Below are 20,906 nucleotides of genomic sequence, written 5' to 3' on the forward strand. Positions count from 1 at the left end.
AGAGTATGCAATAAACAGGATGAAACCCAGGGTGTCCCAAGGCTAAGCACAGATAAATAACCTGAGCCTAATATGTATGACCTAGAAAATACTGGGCTTGGTTTCAGACTGAACCAGATTCTTCAAGAATACCATGTGATTTCCTACACACAGTGTCATTTGTACACAGATCACTCACACTCTCTCCGGGTAAAGTCAGAGGAAGAGCCACCAGGGGTTTTAGATAATGAGACTTTTAATAAGAGTACAACTTAAATAGACGCTTTGGCTGGGTCTCTGACAGTATTTGAACAAGACCCCTGACTTTAATTAACTGTTTTGCCAGGTGGGGCTTCTTCTTAATTAGTACAGAAGAGCTAAACAGATTTTTTTCCCATTTTTATTATCCAAGAAAAAAAAAATGTAGGATAGCTCCACGGCAATCTTTTGGGGTTGGAATTAATTTGATTAAGTGAAATTGTTGCCAGTGTGGTCAGGCCCTCACCTACATATAGCCAGTAGTTGAGGTAGGTAGAACGATACTTCACTATCGAAGCTGAATTACTCTCGTTACCAAAAAATGCAGTACAGGTGAATGTTGTCAGACGACCCCGTCCTTGCTCACCGGAGTATTTAGGCAGGAGGATTCTTCTGAGATCTGCAAGCTCCTGTGCGCAAAGCCAACAGAAGGAAGAAAGGCCCGAGCCATCTACATAAAGCACTAATGTGCAAATTCCAGTCCACATGCCTTGTTGGCATGTACGCCACGAAATAAAGGAATTTGTCACAACAAATTCTGGATACCATTGGATACTATTGGGTACTATTAAATTTAAAGCCATGTGTTTGTGCTGAGAGCAGGGAGCCTGATTTCGCACACACGAACTCTGATTAACCCTGTGTCTTCCATCTGGACAAACTCCAGAGCTGTTTCCCAACCTTTGTAAAATCATAAAGGAACTCAAAAGGACAATCAGATTCAGGGAAAAAAAGAAGAAAAACCGCACCAGAAGCAACATATTAGGTTCAAGATCCAGCTCCCTAACAATTTACCATCTACCTAAAAGAAGAAATTAGACCACTCCCAACATGCCAAATTGGAAAGCATGCAAAATAATCCTAATCACCCCGGAATCCTCAGGGATGGCAGCACTGGGAGGAACCCAGCTTAACTCATCATTTAGATTTTCTGTGAGAAGGAGCTGCATTTTCCTGATCTGGCACCATCTGGAACCAGCACTGACCCCGAGGATGGAGGAGTTTGTGTTTGAGAACATGCCTTCCTCAGTCGTCTGCAGTACGTGCAAACTACTGTGATTTGTTCCTGGAAGGCTATGCTAACATAGAACAAGTCTCACTGAAACAGACACAGTTTTCCTTCCGAAGTCAGAATCCATGCTCGGCAACACCTGCTCATCGCTATCTGGAGTGGCAGCTCACTTACTGGAGGGACTCATCAAGCCATCGTAGCTATGGAGCACATATGCTTAGCATCATGCTGACATCACACCACAAGAGACCCTGAGATTGCAATCCAATCTTTAAAAACTAAGACCAATAGAGTAATAATAAATAGGTAACAGATCCATAATAAGCCACTGCAAGGACATCGAGGGTGCCACCCTGATGGGATGGGGCGACATTGGCAGTGCTGGATGCTCATCCTGTCATTGCTCCTGGCCGGTAGCCAGCCAGGGCACCTTGGGAGCCTGTCAGCCACCACCCGTAAGGGACCATGGCTGTCAGCTTGAGGTGCTCAGCCAAAGTCCCAGTCAACACTGCCAAACACAGGAAGTCCTGGCTGGCTGCAGGTGGGGTCTTTGGGGTCAGGTTACTATTGCTCACAGTGGCAGGTCTCAAGGTAGCCTGGAAATGTTCCCTGGGCACATAGCAATGCTTCTTGTGGATTGTTTTTCTGCTATCCCGCGATCCTTGGGGGAACCCACAGCCAAAACTGTCCTGTGCTCTTGGGGAGCCTCTCCTGAGCCCCAGCAGCCCTACCTCCTCTGTGGGAGTAGGCCTTCCTAGGACACTCACTCACCCGCAACTTTCCAGCTGAGAGACGGAGACTTGAGGAACCCACCGAGTGGAAAAGGCCCGGGCACGTGGAGGACTGGTGGGATGGCCAGAGGCTCAGCCTGGCTCTCTCCACCCCTCCTGGAAGGCCCCACCCGCATGCTCCCCTGCTGGGCCCCGCCCCCACCCTGTCCCTTCCCTTCTCTCCCTCTCACATCCCCCTTGTTCCCTCTGCTTTCTGTTTCATTTCTGTCTCCATCCGTTCATCAGAAGTCTGGTTCCTTGGCACAGCACAGTCAGAATATTTACACATCCCTTCATGATTTTAGAAATGATAATCATTGCTTAAATTTAGAAACTACAGAGTCAAATGAACAGAAAGGGAAATAACAAAAAATGACGCAGTCTCCCAACCATAGAAAATGTCCATTCACATTTGTTGAAGTGTTGATACCGCTCAGATGGGATGCCCCATTGATGGTTTTGAATATTTTGATGCTGTGTGCACTGTGAACACATTTCCCTGCTGAGAAAGCTGTTCAGATTGCACCACTGTACCTTCCTTCCCTTGTGGCCCATCCCTCAGCCTCTTTCCCCAGTCATGTTCATCTTCTTCCTCCCTCCCAAACCCAGCTTTACATCTTTCTCTACCTGACCCGTCCCCTTGTATGCCTCTCCTTGGCAGAGTCCCCTAGGCTTCACCTTGGATACCCAAACACTCACCAGTTACCTCAGTTTATCAAAAAAGTTAAACCATGGTCCTTGTTTAGACAAAATCCCCAGGCAATTTCCAGGACAGAGTAAATGTTCAGGATCAGAGGCGTCCAACTTGATCTGGATCCCTAAGAGTGAAGCTTAAATCTGTACGCACTCTGCAGAGATGAGGTACTGTGTACTCACTCAGAGTTCAAGAGCAAAGTGCAAGTCCAGCCAACACCAACAAAACCTGTGGTCTAAGATTCCCCAGTCCTGGCCACTGGGAGCAGGTCTGCAGGAGTCAGTTGGCACTATCAGGGGCCAGAACAGAAAAACGCTGACGACATGGAATTAGAGAGGCATCTTTTCTGTCACTGGCTTCGTATGGCAGTTTTAGTCAGTTTGAAAGGGCAAATGCTGGGGCTGGGGATTTAGCTCAGCGGCAAAAAAGCGCCTGCCTGGCAAGCGCAAGGTCGTGAGTTTGGTTCCCGGTACCAGAGAAAAACAAAAAAAACAAAAAAACAAAAAAAAAAAGAAAGGGCAAATGCTAGAGGCCCACACTGTGAGCCATTTATGAACTGAAAGGTCATCTTCGAGCATATGTGTATCTGGCATGGTCGTGGCCCTTGTCCCTGGGGAGTGACCTTATCAAACTGACCCTCCCAAGCCCGGCCATCAGGGACTTATTTGCCTTTCACCTGTCTCTTTAAATATTCTTTAAAACAGTGAAATTCCCTGTGATCTTTGACTTTGACAGGGGTGTTTTCCTCAAAATGGTCCTGTGAAACCTCAGAGATTTGAGTCTTTACACACAGAAAAGAGTAAACCCAGTTCCATTCCGTGGCTGTGAGAAGTATTGAATGATAATTGGTTGTAACTTAGCAACTAATTTAGAAACAAGAACAATGAAACCACAGTCTAAAACATCTGGAGAGTGTTTAATCATGCAATCCAAGTTCGGTTTCTGACGGGCTATTAATTTTCCCTTGAGTTCGGTGGGTATCCTTACTTTGCAACAAGTGACAAAGACCTGTTCTAGTTTGAAAAGCAAATCAGTGTGATAAAATTCCCAAAGTCTGGGGATGCTTCTAATGCTGTATTTCTGATCCACCCCAGGGTTCAGAAATAGTAACAGGTTGCGCAAAAAGTGGGACCTACTTCCGGATTCACATCAACAAGTATGAAATGGTGGAGGACATCACATGCCTTTCCCATGAGCCTTTCCCAGTCTCCAACTACATCCGCTTGTTCGGCCAGCACGAACAAGCTCTCAATGACCTGTGTGCGCGTTACAACAGTGACCGGATCACAGATCTCTACAGGTAGGCGGACGTCGCATCTGGCTGTGGGGAGACACACAGGGATGTCTCATGCATGGCACGGGCGCTGTGATGCACTCTGGGAGGGGCTAAATTGGGGAGATTTGTTCCTGATCGAATAAAAAACTGCCCAGCAGCACTGGCTGGAGAGTGAAGGGTCATAAGAGGAAGGACAAGGACGGGGCTGTGTCCACACCTGGACCCCAGATGCAGCACGCACAGCCTTCATGTGGTGGGAGGGTTGGGACATGACACCACATGTGAGTCCCTTTCATACATAACTTCCAAGAGCAGTGGTCAGAGCCTAAGAGTAAGACTAGGAAGCAGGATGTGGAAGGATCTGGTTTAGCGTGTGCTTCACAACCTCCAGAGGCTGTGGAGACCCAAGCCTGCCTCCTCCAGCCCGAGCTCACACAGAGGTGGGCAGTCATTTGCCCAAGATGCTCATGAGAGAATCCCTGTGATGAATAAGCTCAGTCTCTCCTCTCAGATGCAAGACCCTCACCTGTGCTTTGCCTCATGTCAGATCTGGTCTTCTAGACTGGGAAGCAACTGCTAGATGCAGCCTCCTGCTTGGTGAGGCTGAGAGACTCCTCCTCTGTCCCCCAAGCAAGGCAGCAACAGATGCAGGTGGAGGATGTAGCTCACAGGATGCCAGTATCCTTGCAAATCGTAAGGGTTGCTGCCAGGATCATTATCAATATTTCCTCCCTCTTAAAATTTTTTTAATTATGAAATACACCATACAAGTAAAAAAGTATTGAAACACACATGCATACTTGAAGGGGAAGTAATACTGGAAATCCACTTGCCTGGGACCTATGTTAAGAAATCATTCTTTACCTGCAGACATTGGAAACCATCTCTGAGCCTACCCTCCCTCTGTCTCTTGGGAGACAGCCAGCATCCTGAAGTTTGACTTAGTTATCTTTTGGAGGGGGCATCAGCAAACTTTCTATAAGAGATAGATATGGCCTCTGTCCCAAGTGCTCAGCTCTCACCTCAAGGTGAGAAAGTGGCTGTAGTCAGTGTGTAAACAAAGGGACACAACACATCCTGATAAAGCTTCACTGACCAAAATGAGCTGGCTGGATTTGATCCAAAGGATACAGTTTACAAACCAACTCATCTTAGACATGGGCACATAGACACGATTTCCTAAAGTATGCGTAAAATTGAACAGAATTGTGTGATGAATTGAATAGAATGCTTCTGAGCAGCATCTCCAGTGTGCTGAAGAAAGCCAGCCTTCCACTGAGCACTGCTGGTGAGAGCCACTCGCGCTGGTTTCTGCAGCTGTGGTCCATTGCTTCTGTCTGCGGCGCCCAGTGCTCTTCCTCGTGTAGCTGTGTCCTAATTCACTCGTGGCTTTTCCTTCGATGGATGTCTTCAGTTGTTCCCCACTTAAGGTTGGCTATTACCAACCTTGAGTTGACCACTGAGGACATAGCTCATGTGCAGAATTTCTGGATGGTGGTCCAGCTGTGTAACAGCTGTGTCCTGGGACCCGGAGACCTTCAACATGACTCGTGGATGCCCAACATCATCGGATCTTCCCCCCTGCAGTGCCGGAGAGAGCCTTTGTCACACTTCCCGTCACACCTTGCTCACATTCAGACTTTCAAATTTGGCATGTCTGGCAGGATGCAAAGGTATCCTCCATAGCTTTTTGTTTGTGGTCGCTGGTTACTAATACAGGTGCAGCCCTTTTTGCTCATTTCTGGCACTTGTGATAGTTTCTGTTTATGAAATTCACCCATATTCCTTTCATGTTGTCATCTTAATAATTCTCAAGAGTTCCTATGCACCATGGATAAAAGCCTGTTTTGGTTATATACTTCTAATATATAATCTCCTACTTTGAGACTTGTTTCACTTTCCACATGGTGTCAACAGATATTCTTCATGTAACTTTGTTTTCTTCAAGGTTGTGTTGGGTATTTTTGTCTCTCTACTCTTCCAAACATTTTGTAATAAACTTGTCAAGCTCTATGCAAAGGCCCACTGGATCGGGTGGGAAATGAGTTAACTCATAGATCAACTGGGTAACAACTGAACTCTGACATTGATTTCAGTATCACAACATAGCATAATAAGTCTGAATTTACTTAGGTCTTCTTTTTTATATTTGAATGAAAACTTATAATTTTCTCCATAAATGGCTGGCACAACTTTGTTTGATATGATTCAAAGTGCTTTATATTTTTACATTGATGTTATTACCACCATTTTAATTGATTGCTGCTGATGTATAGAAATGCCTGCTCCTGCAAACTTACTAAATTCCTTCATTCTTTCAAATAATTTAATTTTAAATTATTTTAGATTTTCCACAGAGAGAAATTATGTCATCTGAAAATAATAATAGTTCTGTTGCTTCTTTTCCAATATGTGTGACTTACATTTCTTTTTCTTGTCCTACCATGTGGGCTGAGGTTTGTAGAATAAGGTAGAATTAGGAGTGGTGAGCTGTAGCACTCTTACCTCATTCTGAACCTTAAAAGAATTGTGTTCAGTATCAAACATGTAACATTTGCCATTTATATGCTACAGATGCCCTTTATTGGGCTGAAAAAGTTCCCTTTAGGGTTGGGGATGTGGCTCAGGAGTAGACTGCTTGCTTAGTCAGCAGGATGCCCAGGGTTCAATTCTCAGTACTTCAAAAGAATTAAAAGGAAGCTCCTTTTGATGACTGATTTTCTGGGCTATGTGTGTATACATATGTACATGTGTGCATGTGTACATGTGTGCATGTGTACGTGTGCTGGGGCTGAGTTTAGGGCCCTGTGAACGCTAAGCATAGACTCTGCCACTGAGCCCCAGCCCAATGTTTTTATCATGAATGGGTTTTTTATTTTTTTCTGGAAATAGTATTTAATCTCTGAATAGTTTTGTGTGTCAGGATATCTTCCTAATGTTTTCAAATGTCAGCCATATTTTGATAAACTATCAAATGCTTTAATTCTGGGCTTTTCTCTTTGAGCATGCATATACTTGACTCTACTGTTAATCCTAAATTAAAAAAAAAAATACAAGGATTTGAAAAGTGGATGCATTTGCTCCTCAGCTTGAATGTTAGCTGTTGGCCTCACTGTCAACCTTTCTGGAGACATTTGGGTTCAAGGGAAATCCCTTGTCTGTTAAAGAAAACTTCTACTGGGTGGTGAAAGATAGGCTAAGAATCTCCTCTGGAAAAGAAATATGTTCACACTTAAGCAAATTCACAGCTGTGGCTGGTTTGTTGCTCTCGGAAGGGTGGTTTTGAAACGCATGGCGCTGCTGAGTTGGAGACCTCTGGCTGGGTGCTGCTGCCGGCTGATGAGAGTAGCACTTTTAAAAGTGAATTTGGTCTGTTAACAGTGGATGTTTGGGATGGCAAAGCAAGACAGGTGGCACTGGAGGGCAGGCAACACAGACTGGCATCTGTCAGGAAGCAGCAGGGGCGGGCAGGTGCCCAGGGTCTCCAGGCCCTGGCAGGGTGGCCCGCAGTGCATTCTGCACCCGCAGCCGCAGCCACACTCTGCACTAGTGGCACCGAGCACCACCAGGTCCCAGGGCTGACTCTGTCTGCTGTCAGGCAGACTGAAGAGGCTCTTTCCATGCAGGCGAACGGCTTAGCTGATTTTGGCGGCAGTGTGGTTACTGACGGCTTCCCTGGTGTTGGCAGCACCACTGCAGTCTGGCGTGCTTCCTGTGTGCGCTTGCGTCCGCAGCCACCTTTCTGGGTGCCCACCGCTGCTCCACTGGGTCGTGGTTGGTGTTGCGGGACCCGTTCTTCTCCAGGCCAAAGAATCCTCATCCCTTCCTCACTATCTCCCACCAGCCAGGGTGCTGCAGGCCTGTCATCCCCCAGGAGCCTTGGCTTCCCATCAGGTCAGATGCTGTGACAGGCAAGGCCACCCGAGCAGTGACTCATTTGGTACCATATGGGGATGCGGGGTGGCAGGGGGACAGCTGCCACAGGAGCGAGGTGCTGGCTCAGGGTCTGCCTATATTTTACTCTTTGTGTTCACCTCAGAGTGCCAGTACCAACCCCTGGCACTGAGAGTGGGGAGAACGAATCCCTCCGGGGTGTGTGTGTGTGTGAGAGAGAGACACAGAGAGAGCCATTTCCCTCTCAGTGCTGTTCTGATCATAGCAGTGTTTTCGCCTGCCCCATCTCCCCACACAGGGTGACGCTGTGTGGACTGCGCCTCTCGTGGGGCAGGGCCCACTCCAGAGTCAGCGCAGGAAAGGAAGCGCCCGCTGTGTACACAGCCTGGAAGGGAGGAAAAAGTCAGGAACACGCAGGATGCTGCAGGAAGTGTGGAGGTTTTTTTTTTAATTTTTGTTTTCTTCAATTTTGCCTCATTTGTCATGAAAATGTCACTTGTCTTATCATTTTAGCATTTATCAGAAATGCCTAGATTGAAAGTTTCTGTGGTTTTGAGGTAGCAAGAAGATTAAATTCCTATTTCAAGCACTTCGGTTTTGCTGGTGTTAATAAGAAGGTTGGCTGTGGGACAGGGCACCTGAGAGAATGAAAGAAGAGAGTATCTTGACAGCAAAGGGTTTATGTATTTTATTTTAGTTGAGTTTCACTTTTTTGAGACAGGGTCTCACTACATAGTTCAGATTGGCTGTGGAATCACTATGTAGCCCAGGTTGACCTTAAACTTGTGGCAATCCTCCTGCCTCAGCCTCCTGAGTGCACATTTTTTAATGTACATTTTTTTTAATGTTAAAGGCTATTATTAATAAGAATGTAAACTATGAGCCAGCCAATTCAGTCCCAAATGACTTGGGTCTGATGTGGGGGTGCATAGTGGAAGCTCCAGTATCTTACTAACAGATAATGAGTCCTCAGCATGTCCCAACCCACCTCGCTCAACATCAACTTAAGTCATGTCTGTCACCCTTCCCAGGCGGGCACTGTCACCTCCCTAGATGGGAACTTGCTGGCATTCTCCATGCTAGAAAAGAAAACCAGTGCTTTCATGATGTGAAGGATAGCCTGTCCATCCAGCCCCAGTGGACACCCGGGAAGGCAAGCTCAGCCCACGTGGGGCCCTGCATCTGGAGGACAGTGTGGATGAGAACAAATCACCAAGTATGAGACAGAGCTCCTACACGTAGCCGCTGGACCACATCTGCCACATTATATTCAAACTTTTCACCAAGTTTTGTAAGAAGAGAACTGCCATACTGTGAGACCGCCACTGCCGCCTCTGGTATATGCAGCTCTCTCTGAAGCTGCTGCCCTGCCTACCACTGTCACTTTGCCCAAGGGGCAGACAGTCGGTGCCCCGTACCTGTGCATGCTGCACTCGTAAATTCAGCTGTGCAGCTGAGATATTCAGGGAGGAATCACATCCCTACTGAATGTGCCCAGACAATTTCAAAACACTGTAGCATAACAGCTACTTACAGAGCAGATGTGAGATATTGTTAGTAACCTAGAGTTGACTTAAGGTGCACCAGAGGATGTGGAGGTTTTGTGCAAATACTGTGCCATTTGCACAGGAGTGGGAGGAGTGCCAGAGCAGTGCTCAGGGGTACCACAGGGGAACAGTACATAGGGAAGTTACCTTGCCACCCCTACAGTATGTGAAGGAAATCATTACTTCCTTTTCCTTAGAGCAGAAAGGACACTAGACTCACTCAGCGGGTTTGATTCTGCTGTCCCTTAGTAGCTTTGTGACCTTGGACAAGCCATATAATGGTGGTTGTGAACTATGGCACGCATGTTGCAATGGACACTCAGAGCCCTGTTGGTACACAAGCCAAGTCACCCCAACCCTGCCCAGCAGCCGAGCATCCGATAACAGCGCACATGGGGCAGTGTTGGCACTTTACAATAAACAAGTGAGTTTTGAGGTTGCGGTTTGGGCACTTGGTCTCTAAAAGGTTCACGATCGCTGCCCTATCAGCTCAGGGGGCAGTTGCTCCCTGAACTATAGGATGGTGGAGAGATAAGCAACAATAAATCTTCTCACATCACAGAAAAGTAAATGTGACACAAAAGTGGTGAGGTATTACTGTGCAAAAAAAATTTTTTTTAAGTATATACGATGGTACAGGGTCAAAGTTTGTTAATGCCTTCAGCACCTGTGTTCTAGTCCCTATTTAGTGAAGGTCTATATTTACCTTCATGGACGGACAAAAACACCTCCAGCCTTTCATGCAGAATTCCTTCTGCCTCTCAAAGTAATACAAATTTATTTTGTATTATAAAATAAATAAATACAGTGCTTCCTTTAATAATCCAAATTAGAAAGTGTTTTAAAATTTGGTATGTATGCAGTTGCTATCTTATTTTTTTATAGGAGGTACATTTGATATTTAACATGCTTGTTTTCAAAGCCATGTGTCTAAGATAAAAATTTATTTGGGGAGGGATTATTATCAAGAATTAAATACAGGAGTAATCTAGAGTAACAATGTATATGCTAAGAATTGATAATATACCTGCCAGGACACTTCATAGTGAAGCAGCAGATCAAATAAATTTTCTGTCTCAGCTACACTTAAAAGTGATTTCATTTCAAACCATTAGGCACCAAAGCAACTGTATAGCTTCTGAATATCTTTTAAAATTAGAAATTGTGAACTGTGTGAGTTATTAAGTATGTCTAGAATCTACTGTAATCTAACATCTCGTCTCTTATACAGTTTTAAAAGTTGGAAAAGTGTTTCATGCATGGTCAATAATTACAAATACTTTAGGCCTGTCCTATCCAATATGATCGTCCATTGGCACATGTAACTACTTACATTTGCATGAAGGTTAGGACTGGGAGTATAGCTCAGTGGTAGGATGCCCTGGCACGCCTTGCCATGCTCAGTGATAGCCTAAGGGTGGGCAGAGGTGGTGGTTCCTCTCTGTACCTGCCTGGGTGGGCTCAGGAAGAAAACTCCCAGATGGGATGGCATGCCAAGGTGACAGATGGGGAGGGAAGACTGTGTGGGAGAAGTACCCTCCTGGGCAGGTCACTCTGCAGGCACACAAGAGGCCTTGGCCTCACAGGCTGGAAAAAACCACCCAATCTCACCTTCTCCTTGGACGCAGCCTGCTACCTCCTTGCTGCAGTTGCCCCAGGAAGTCTGCATGACCACTTCCCTGTCCTGCTGTCTGACCCCGGGGCTTCAGGAGAGCTGAGGAGTGAGTCAGAACTCGCCAGTGTCACTCTGAGCATCTCTGTGCTGGCACTGTGTGAATGTGCCCAAGGTGGGCATCCTTCACAGGCTTGCTTCGCCCTCCTCAGGTCCCCACCTGGAGCAAGCAGGTACTTGAGGCTGTTATTTATGGAGCTGAAAATAATGGCTGATGATTCAGTAGTTACCGCCAAGGCTACCCATCTGCTTTAACATAAATACGTCCTTCCAGTCTCCGAGAACTAACCAAGTAGTTCTGCTGTGGTTGGAATCGCTAAACATGCCTCACGAATCCCGTTCTCAGTCCGTGGAACCTCGAGAAGGAGTGGGCCTGCCACCCACCAGCAAACAGCATTGGCGAGAGAAGCTCAGACACCACTCATGTCCCAGGGAACAGTCACACCGGCGACCTTCTTCCTGCCCTCCAGGGCCTGGATCACTTTGAATTTCTTTTTGAGAATCATTTTGTACATATTGGTTCAATTGTTCATATTTTCCATTGCAAAAGCAGTACATGTTTATTATAGAAAATGCAGAGAAATATTTTAAAAACCAAGTAGCGCGTGAGGCCCACAGCTAACCCCACTTCCCAGAACCTGTTTCAGATGGTGGGGTGGTGAGCGGAGGTTTGAGGGGTAACTGAGGTTCAGTCCTGGAACTCAAACCTGCGCCAGGCAGGGAGATCTCAGTGCCAGCTTAGAATATTGTCTGGTGGATGAGAGGACCACGGTGGCAGGGCTGTCACTCTCAAGTCACAGCCAAAGCGGCGGCAACAAGAAGACCAGAAGCACAGCACCCGAACTCTGCTCAAACCCCAGCATACAAAGGAAGAGGAATTGGTGTACGTTGTGCTGTGAGCACTGCTCAGAATAGCCTTTGACTTTTCATTTACCTGTTGCAAGGAGATCAACCCAAAAACACACTTTATGCTTGGGAAATGAGAATAATTTTGCTCCTTGGACAAAAATCCCCAATGAGATGCCAGGTTAATGGATGCAAGGAGGAAGAAAATATTAAAACTGTTGTATTTTCTTCTTGAAAATCATTCAAAACACACACTGGTGCCCTCTCAGACGAAGTGATAGACAGATACTTGTCATCATGGATCCACACTTTAGGACCCAGAGGATTTCAGAGCTGGAAAAAGTCAGCCTTATTAGTTAAATGCGGAACCTCCTGAGGTTTATGTGTGTGGTTCTGTGGAGTCAGATATTATCTGCTGGTGAGGATGGTTTATGTAATTCTGTGAATGAGCTGGCTTCAGTCAGGCTCCCAGAAAACAACTGAGAAAAGGTCTCTGCAGACCTGGTCAGCGTCTGCCACAGTGAGGAACTGTGGGACCTAGGTAGCTGCTACTACGCATGCTAGTTTCAGAAGCCCAGCCCTAACCTTAACACTAGCCCTGACCCTAGCCCTAGCCCTAACCTCAGTCCTAACCCTAACCCCAACTCTAACACTAAATCCAACCCCAACCCTAACCCTAACCCCAACCCCAACTCTGCCTCCACTCACAGCAGCAAAATGGGTGTTGTCTCTTCTGTCCCTAGACCATGACTTCCGCCACAGCAGAAATCCAGGCCCAATCTAACTGGCAAAAAGCAAGCAGGGTCTCCACCTCCTGGTGACAGTGCCCATTGTGTCCATTCTCCCACCCTGCAACAGGTGTCCCCTGTGAACCCACACAGTGCGCAGCCCTGGCAGTGTGGTAGCTCGTGTTCTCACTGGTGGCATCTGCACGAATCGGGTGGTGCTGTGAGGGCCCGAGTGTAGATGGCAGAGTCAGTCTACCTAGTCCACAGCCAAGCTGACCTGACCAGAAGTCAGTGGAAAACAATCCAAAGGGCATCTGAAATTTGGACTTACATCTCTTAGCAAAGAGATAAACTCTGCCCTAACTACATACAGATCCACAAACTCTTATACGAAATGCTAGGGCAAATGTTACAGAATTTAGGGCTTTTTTCTCTTCAAATTTCTAGAAGACAAGATTCAGCTTCTTGCCTGAAAACTGTACAAAATGGAAGAAATGTTTTTAAAGACTTGGGCCAGGATAAGGATCTCTGCAAGAAAGATGGGAAACAAAAGAGGTGGCCCCAGGATTGCTGCAGCCAGTTACCCTGAGAATTTCCTGACCACAGCAAGAGGAGGCTGAACCCAGGCAGAACCCAGTACTATACCTGAGCCAAGGAGGTGGAGCTGGGGTCTGGGGAGACCAAGGCAGGCAGAGTTCTAGGACAGGGTTACTGGAGAGGCATGAGCTTTGGAGGCTGAAGAAGACCCTGAGCATGGGTGAAGTAGTGATCCACACGTACAAAGGAGGAAGCCACCCAACACTGGGGAAAGACTAGAGCTTCATGTGCCCACCTCTCACACAGAGCAGGGAATAGAGCCCGCTACTGCCAGCTGGACTTGGGGAGCCAAGATTTGGAAGCAATGGGTAGAGCAACAATAGCACCTCATCTCAGTAGGAGGGGAGAATCAGGCCTAGGCCCAACACCTCTCTGGTCTCCTAACTCATCTCTGGAACAAGACTTGTTACATCAGATGGGGTAGGGGTGGGCTCTGGGTGGCCCTGCACTTCTGTCCGAAGAATGGAATGGTTGGACTCTTAGCAGAAATGGGGGAGTTGAAGCTGGTATAGTGGAAACAAAAGTTTATTTGAAGTGTGTCAAATGTGGAGAAAGCAGAAGGGAAGCTATTCTAGCAGCAGAGTGAGGCTGCAAGACGGGGCATCTTGCTTGGGGCGCCCAGTGAGGGTGAGATGTGCTTTATACTTACAGGGGTGAGCTGGTTTGTAAAAATAACTTTCACTGACTGCTGATGGAGGCCAGTCAGGCTGTTAGCCTTTGTTTCTGGGAAGGGGAACAAGGTCAGGGTAAGCAAATGTGAGCGACACTTTAGACACAGTAGAGCACATTTTCTCAAGTGCATGGTACACTGTAATCATGTGATGATTTTACAATATTAGTCACTGGAGTTTTTCCCTGAGTTTTTATGTCCCTCTGCTCTTGCAGCACCAGCTGTGGCAAATAGTTTTCAAGCAACTCAACTACATCCCGGGAAAAGGGTTTGTAGGAATAGTGGAAATTCCACACCTAACAAAGTACAGCTCACAGTCTCTGACATCGAATCCAAAGCATTAGTAGACATTCAAGGAGCAAAACTATATAACCCATAATGATGAAAAGAATGTCAGTCAATCAAAGCCAAGCCAGAGCTGACACAGATGTTAGACTTAGCAGACAAGCCTATTAAAGCAGTTGCTAGAAGTCTCTTCCACATCCTCCGAAAGTTAAGTGAGGGTGTGGAAGGGGCAGAGGTGGCACTCAGCAGTACAGCATGTGTCTAGAATGCAGGATGCCCCAGGTCCATCCCCACCATCGCAAAAATTAAAAAGAGAAGTATGTAATAGACATAATCAAGCTGCAATGTTTCAGGTTTTAGAAAGTACACCAGATGAAGATTAATGGCAGATTAAACCATGCTGAAGAAAAATCAGTGAATTTGAAGACATGAACATTAAAACTCCCCACAATGAAATACACAGGAAAAAAATAATTTAAAACAAGCAGTGGGACAATTTGAAGTGGCCTGAAGAGTTAGTGACCACATTTTTTCCGAAGTTAATGTAAACTATAAACCTACAGGTCTGAGACGCTCGTTGAAATCCAAGCAAGAAAAACATGAAGAAATCACACCAAGCATGTTTTACACTGCTCAAAATCACTGCTAAAGAGACCGTGTTAAATACAAAAAGAGAAAACAGGCACATTACTTACAGAGGAATAAAAGTAAGTGTGGCAACAGATTTGTTATCAGAAATGATGCAGGCAAATTGCTAAGGGAGTGACTGATTCAGAATATTGGTTCTTTTTTTTTTCAAATTTTAGAATGCACGTATTAAATATTATACAACATCACCAGACTTACACATGGCACCAGCCCCTCCCCACATTCCACAGACCACCCTACCCACACCCAAGCAACATCTCTTGAGTCGTCCTCTGTCCCATCATGCATTTAATCCTCTGTTGCTCTACTCTCTTCAACTGGAAACCCCAGCACCATGGCTTGAATTGTGCCCCACCAAATGACATGCTGTTCCTTTCATGCCCAGAATGGCTGTGTTTGGAGATAAAGTCTTTGAGATGCTTTCAAGGATAAGTGAGGTCTGAGAGCTGGAGTCCTAACCTATAGGATCACAGCCCTGAGACGACGAAGGCATTGCTCTCACAGCACAAAAGCAGCGCCTTCTGCAAGTCAAAAAGAAAGCTGAGCTGACCTGGGCCAATTCATACCCCACGTATGGTGCTACTTTGCATCCTCAAAGGTCATCAGGCTGCCTGCACATGGGCAGAGTGTTCTAGGCCCATCCTAGGCCCCTGGTACCCATGAATATTCCTGTCAGCCATGACGGGACACCCTCCATGTGACTAGTCCTGCCCTCCACCTGGGTCTGACACCAGACCAGCCTTGAGTTCCTTAGGTAGACATGGAGGGCACCTTCTGGTTCTCCCTGGGTGGGCATGGCCTTTTCCTTGGTAGCACTGTCTCAACCCCGCTGAGCCTCATTTCTCTTATCTTTTTAAGGGGGCTTGGGACCACTTCCCGGGCTTGCTTTGAATACAGCATGAGACTGGGTACAAAAACTTTCAGCTCTGAGCCCACCCTGGGGACTCTCCCACTAGCAGCATCCCCAGCTTTGTCCCCAGTGACACCCCAGATAGCTGCAGAATGACAGGTAGCAAAAGGCCCAGCATGGCCCCAACAACTTTACCTTCTCTTAAAAACACTTTCATCGCCCTCCTGGCAAAACCTGAGCTGCATTCTGTGACTTACCATCCACTTTCTCTGGTAATTTGGAGAGAAGAGAGCACCAAGTGCCCGCTGTAGCTGCTAATAGGAGCCACTATTTGGAGCCCACGGTACCCTCCTGGCCCTGGCAGCTCTGACAGCTGCTGGAGCACTGCCTGCCAGGCTAGGGGACGTGCTGATGGCGCCAGGGGCAGAATAGAGCCCAGCACAGTCACGCTGGCATCCTGGGGCTTCGCAGCATTAATAATCTATAGTTCAATCATTAGGAGCAAATCCAAGCAAAATAGGAAAATACACTCGACACTGGGGGCCTCGAGGCTGCTGGGAGAAGGCAGCTCTGCACCACGGCAGGCTTCATGATTCGTTCCTAGCCGCTGGCAGCCCCAGCTGACAAGCAGGGCCGCAAGCAAGGGGCTTCCTGCACTTGATAATTAAGCCGTGCTCGAATGCATTCACAATGTTAACTGGACCTGCTACCAGGCATCTGCTGGGCTTTCAGGATTCTAGCTCAGTCTGCCTCCAGCACACCCCAGAGGAGGGCCTTCTGGCCAGGCACTGCCCCAGGATGGATCTGCAAGTGAATCTTAACGGGGAAAGGTTGTGAAGCTGCCTGGATCCTGGCAGGGGTTTCACATCTGAACTAATGTGATTTTCTCCAATTATGTGCTGGGCTGAAGTGTTCACCCAGGCCTTTGTTTCAATAGCCCAGCCTATAGCACACTAAGTAGGAAAGGGTTTAAAGTGGAGAAGCATTTTAATTTTAGGGATTGAAAAAATTCCTTTCAAGATATTATTAGATAAAATGTTTTAAAAAGATATACGTTGTTGGTATTTTGCCTGGCCAGAAGCATCAGTCAGGTGCCTCTGTCTGCATGTGATGGAAGCCAGTCCAAACCAATGGACAGTCCAGAGGAGACTTTAATGTCACCCAAACCAAACCAAAGGAGGGGTAGGGGTGGCCCTGAACCAGGGCTTTCTGGAGTCAGGATGTGGCTGAAACACCACTGGCCTCTGCCTGGACTGACCCCGAGGTGGGAGCCCTGAGGAAGCATGGAAGGAAGCTGGAGGCTCTTACTCACTTCGGACCGGGAGAAGAGTGGGACCTCCTGGGAAAGAGCTTGGGCTGATTCCCCTGCCTTGAGCAACTTCACATAGCAAGACTCATCTCAGTAAACATAAAAAAGGGATGGAGATGGAGTAACTCACTGTGAAGGCCATGGGTTTCACCCCTGGTCCTGCAAAAAAGCAAAAGGTTGTGTGAGATGAGGCAGCAATGCAGAAGCCTAATTCTCTGTGGACAGGAAGAAGCCATGGAAGACTTTTACTACCCACCCCAGTGTCGAGTGTATTTTCCTATTTTGCTTGGATTTGCTCCTAATGATTGAACTATAGAACCCTCTCCCTGCTTCCTCAACTCCTCCGACTGTTTCTCCATGACCCTGTTTGAGACGTCCGCACAGCTGAGTGGCTGCTCCCCACCTGACACAAATGCACCACACTGCATTCTTCCCACTCTGCACCACTTTGGCTGCCTTGGAATTATTTATCCCAACTACGCCTCAACACTTAATCCTTGCCTGAGGCTCTGTTTCCTAGGAAGAGCGGGGAAACTATTATAATAATGATAAGGATGAAAATCACCAACACAGCTTTTGAATTTTCTGATTCTTTCTCACTCTAAACACAGTGGTTCATCCCTGTAATCCCTGCTACTCAAGAGAATGATGCAGGAGGATGGCAAATTTGAGGCCAACCTAGGCACCTTAGTAAGACCTTGTCTCAAAATAATTTTTTTTTTATTTTAAAGAGAGTAGTAAAAGAAAAAAAAAAAAAAAGAATAGCAGATACCAGCATCACAAACATAAACAAAACAAAGCAAGAACATTAAAAGTGATACAGGGTTTTGAAACAAAATGATAGGAATTAACAGTGGTTGTGATATTACATATTGTTATCTTCAACTACATTGCTCAGATTACCAGATGCAAGAATGGAAGACTGTTCAAACCATTAAAAATAATAAAAAATAATTACCAGATAAAACTTTGGAGATAATACAGAGTTTCACTAGATAAGATGGTAGGAATTCACCAGTGGTTGTTCCATTGTATATTGTTGCCTAGATTACCAGATATAAGCTTGCAAAATTGGTCAAAACATAAAAAATTTTAAGCATTAACTGTTCCTTTCAATATACCATCAGACATCAGCAGTACGGGTATTCCAGCTATCCTTCTATATACATACAGATTTATCCCTTCTTTCTTTCTTTTTCTCCTTTCCCTCATCCCAGTTGTTCCTTCCCTTTGAGCAGTTTCTTTCCCTTTCATATCATCTATTGTACGTTTTGAGTTTTACTTACTCTTTCAGGTTCCTACACCAGGGAGACAATATGATGTTCACACATGTGGGTCCTATTTATTTCACTTATGAGTATGGTCTCTAGCTGCATCCACTTACCTACAAAAACCTCAAGTTTATCTTATTTTATAGCTGAGTAATACTCCATTGTATAAAAATACCACATTTTTTTATCCATTCCTCAGTGGATGGGCATTTGGGTTGTTTCCAAGATTTAGCCATAACAAATTGTGCTGCTATAAACATGGGTGCACATATATCATTGTGGTATGATATTTTTATTTTTTTTTATTTTTTTTTATTTTAAAGATAAAAGGAGGGAAACATTAAAAGACATACAACATTTTACAACATATCACAAGCACAATACAGACAATACAGAGTTACAAACAAAGTGGTAGGGAATTAACAATGGTGGTTGTATTACATATTGATATCTTCAAAGTGGCTTCTCATGAAAACAGATATAGACATGCAATACTGGTCAACCAAAGACTCATTGACAGTTTCTTTCAGCATAGAAATAGAAGACAGAAGAACAACCATGTTAACTATCCTGTATATACATACATACAAAATTTCTCCTTCTTTCCCTTCTCTTTTCCCACGTCCCAGAAGCCCTTTACTCTTCAGTGGTTTCCTATCATTTCACAGTGTCTATCATAAAAGAATGATTCTTTTTTTTTTTTTTTTTTGGTTTTTGGTTTTTCTCCGGTACCGGGAACCGAACTCACGACCTTGCGCTTGCCAGGCAGGCGCTTTTGACGCTGAGCTAAATCCCCAGCCCATGGTATGATATTTTTAATTCTTCTGGGAAAATACCCAGAAGGGGAATAGCTGGGTTAAGTGGGACTTCCAATCCTAGTTTCTTAAGGAATCTCCAAACTGATTTCCACAGTAGTTTCACCAATCTACACTCCCACCAACAGTGCAGTAGAGTTCCTTTTTCCTCACAGCCTCTCTAGCATTTGTTATTGGTTGATTTCTTGATGATAGCCTTTCTTTCTGGGGTGAGATGGAATCTCAGTGTTGTTTTAATTTGTGTTTCTTAAGTGACTAATGATGTTGAACATTTTTTCATGTATTTATTCGCCATTAGTATTTCTTACTCTGAGAAGTGTGTATTCATATCAGATGCCCATTTTTAGATTGGGTCTTTGAATTGTGGGGCCTGATTTTTTAAAATTCTTTATATGTCCTAGGTAGAAGTCCTTTGTCTGAGGGGCAGGTGGCTAAAATTTTTTCCCAATTCTTGGGTTTTCTTTTTACTCTATTGGTAATTTCTTTTAATGTGCAAAAACTTTTCAATAAGGTGAGATCCCAGTTGTTGATTCTTTGAAGTATTTCCTGTGCAGTTTGGTTTTGTTCATGAACTCTGTGCTTACCCCTGTCTTCAAGATTTTCACCTACTTTCTCTTCCAACAGATTTAGTGTTTCTGTTCTAATATTTAGATCTTTGATCCATTTTGACTTTAGTTTAGTGCATGGTAAAAGACATGGGTCTAGCTTTAGTCTTTGGTGTGTGGAAAGCCAGTTTTTTCAGCACCATTTATTAAAGAGACTATCTTTTTTTCCAGTGAACATATTTGACCCGTTTGTCAAAGATAAGGTAGCTGAGTGTGTTTGTAGTTGTGTCTGCATCTTCTACTCAGTTCCATTGATCTTCAGGTTTGTTTTTGTGCCAGTACCATGCTGATTTTATCACAGTAGCTTTGTAGTATAATTTCAAGTCAGGAATTGCAATGCCTCCTGCCTTTCCTTTGTTTTCCAGGATTGTTTTTGCTATTCTAGGCCTCTTCTGGTTCCAGATGAATTTTTAGGCATGTTTTCTTTAGATCTGTGAGGTATACTAATTGGGATTGCATGGAATCTGTACAATAATTTTGGGAGTATGGCCATTTTCACAATGTTAGTTCTACTATCCATGAGGAAGGAATATCTTTCCATTTTCTGATATCGTCTTTGAACTCTTTTTTTTTAGAGCACTATCATTTTCACTGTATAGATCTTTTCTTCTTTTGTTAGATTGATTCATAAGTATTTCATCTTTTTAGATGCTATTGTGAAAGGTGTGGTTTCCCTAATTTCTCTTTCAGTCTGTTTGTTGCTTGTGTACAGGAATGCTACTGAGTTTTGAGTGTTAACTTTATATCCAGCTACACTACTGAATTTGGGGGTCTTCTATGTAGAGTATATGTCATCTGTGAATAATGATAATTTCATTTCTTTTTTTCCTATCCTTATTCCTTTTATTTCTCTCTCTTGTCTAATTGCTCTAGCTAATATTTCCAGAGCTGTATTGAATAAGAGTGGTGACAGTGGACAACCTTGTCTTATTCCTGATTTTAAAGTGAAAGCTTTCAACTTTTGACTATTTAATATGATGTTAGCCTTTGGTTTGTCACAGATGGCTTTGATCAGCTTGAGATAAAGGCCATCTATTCCTATTTTCTGTAGGGTTTTTATCATGAATGAGTGTTGGACTTTGTCAAAGGCTTTTTCTGCATCGATGGAAACGATCAGGTGATTTTTGTCTTTGGTTCTATTGACATGGTGTATTACATTAACTGATTTGCATATACTGAA

The 20,906-nt window shown here is 45.0% G+C and overlaps 1 protein-coding gene across 4 annotated transcripts in view; it reads left to right on the forward strand.

Moving 5' to 3' along the window:
* The window catches only part of Cfap61 (cilia and flagella associated protein 61), a 217,993-nt gene that overhangs the window by 167,654 nt on the left and 29,433 nt on the right, over nt 1-20,906 (forward strand). For all 4 annotated transcript variants that reach the window (XM_013512185.1, XM_013512187.1, XM_013512188.1 and 1 more), the window contains one exon: nt 3,808-4,013. In XM_013512185.1, the coding sequence (XP_013367639.1) occupies nt 3,808-4,013 (206 nt within the window). The remainder of the gene's footprint in view (nt 1-3,807; nt 4,014-20,906) is intronic.

Source organism: Chinchilla lanigera, unplaced genomic scaffold (genome assembly GCF_000276665.1).
Source record: "Chinchilla lanigera isolate Chin_1 unplaced genomic scaffold, ChiLan1.0 scaffold00014, whole genome shotgun sequence".
Lineage (NCBI taxonomy): Eukaryota > Metazoa > Chordata > Mammalia > Rodentia > Chinchillidae > Chinchilla > Chinchilla lanigera.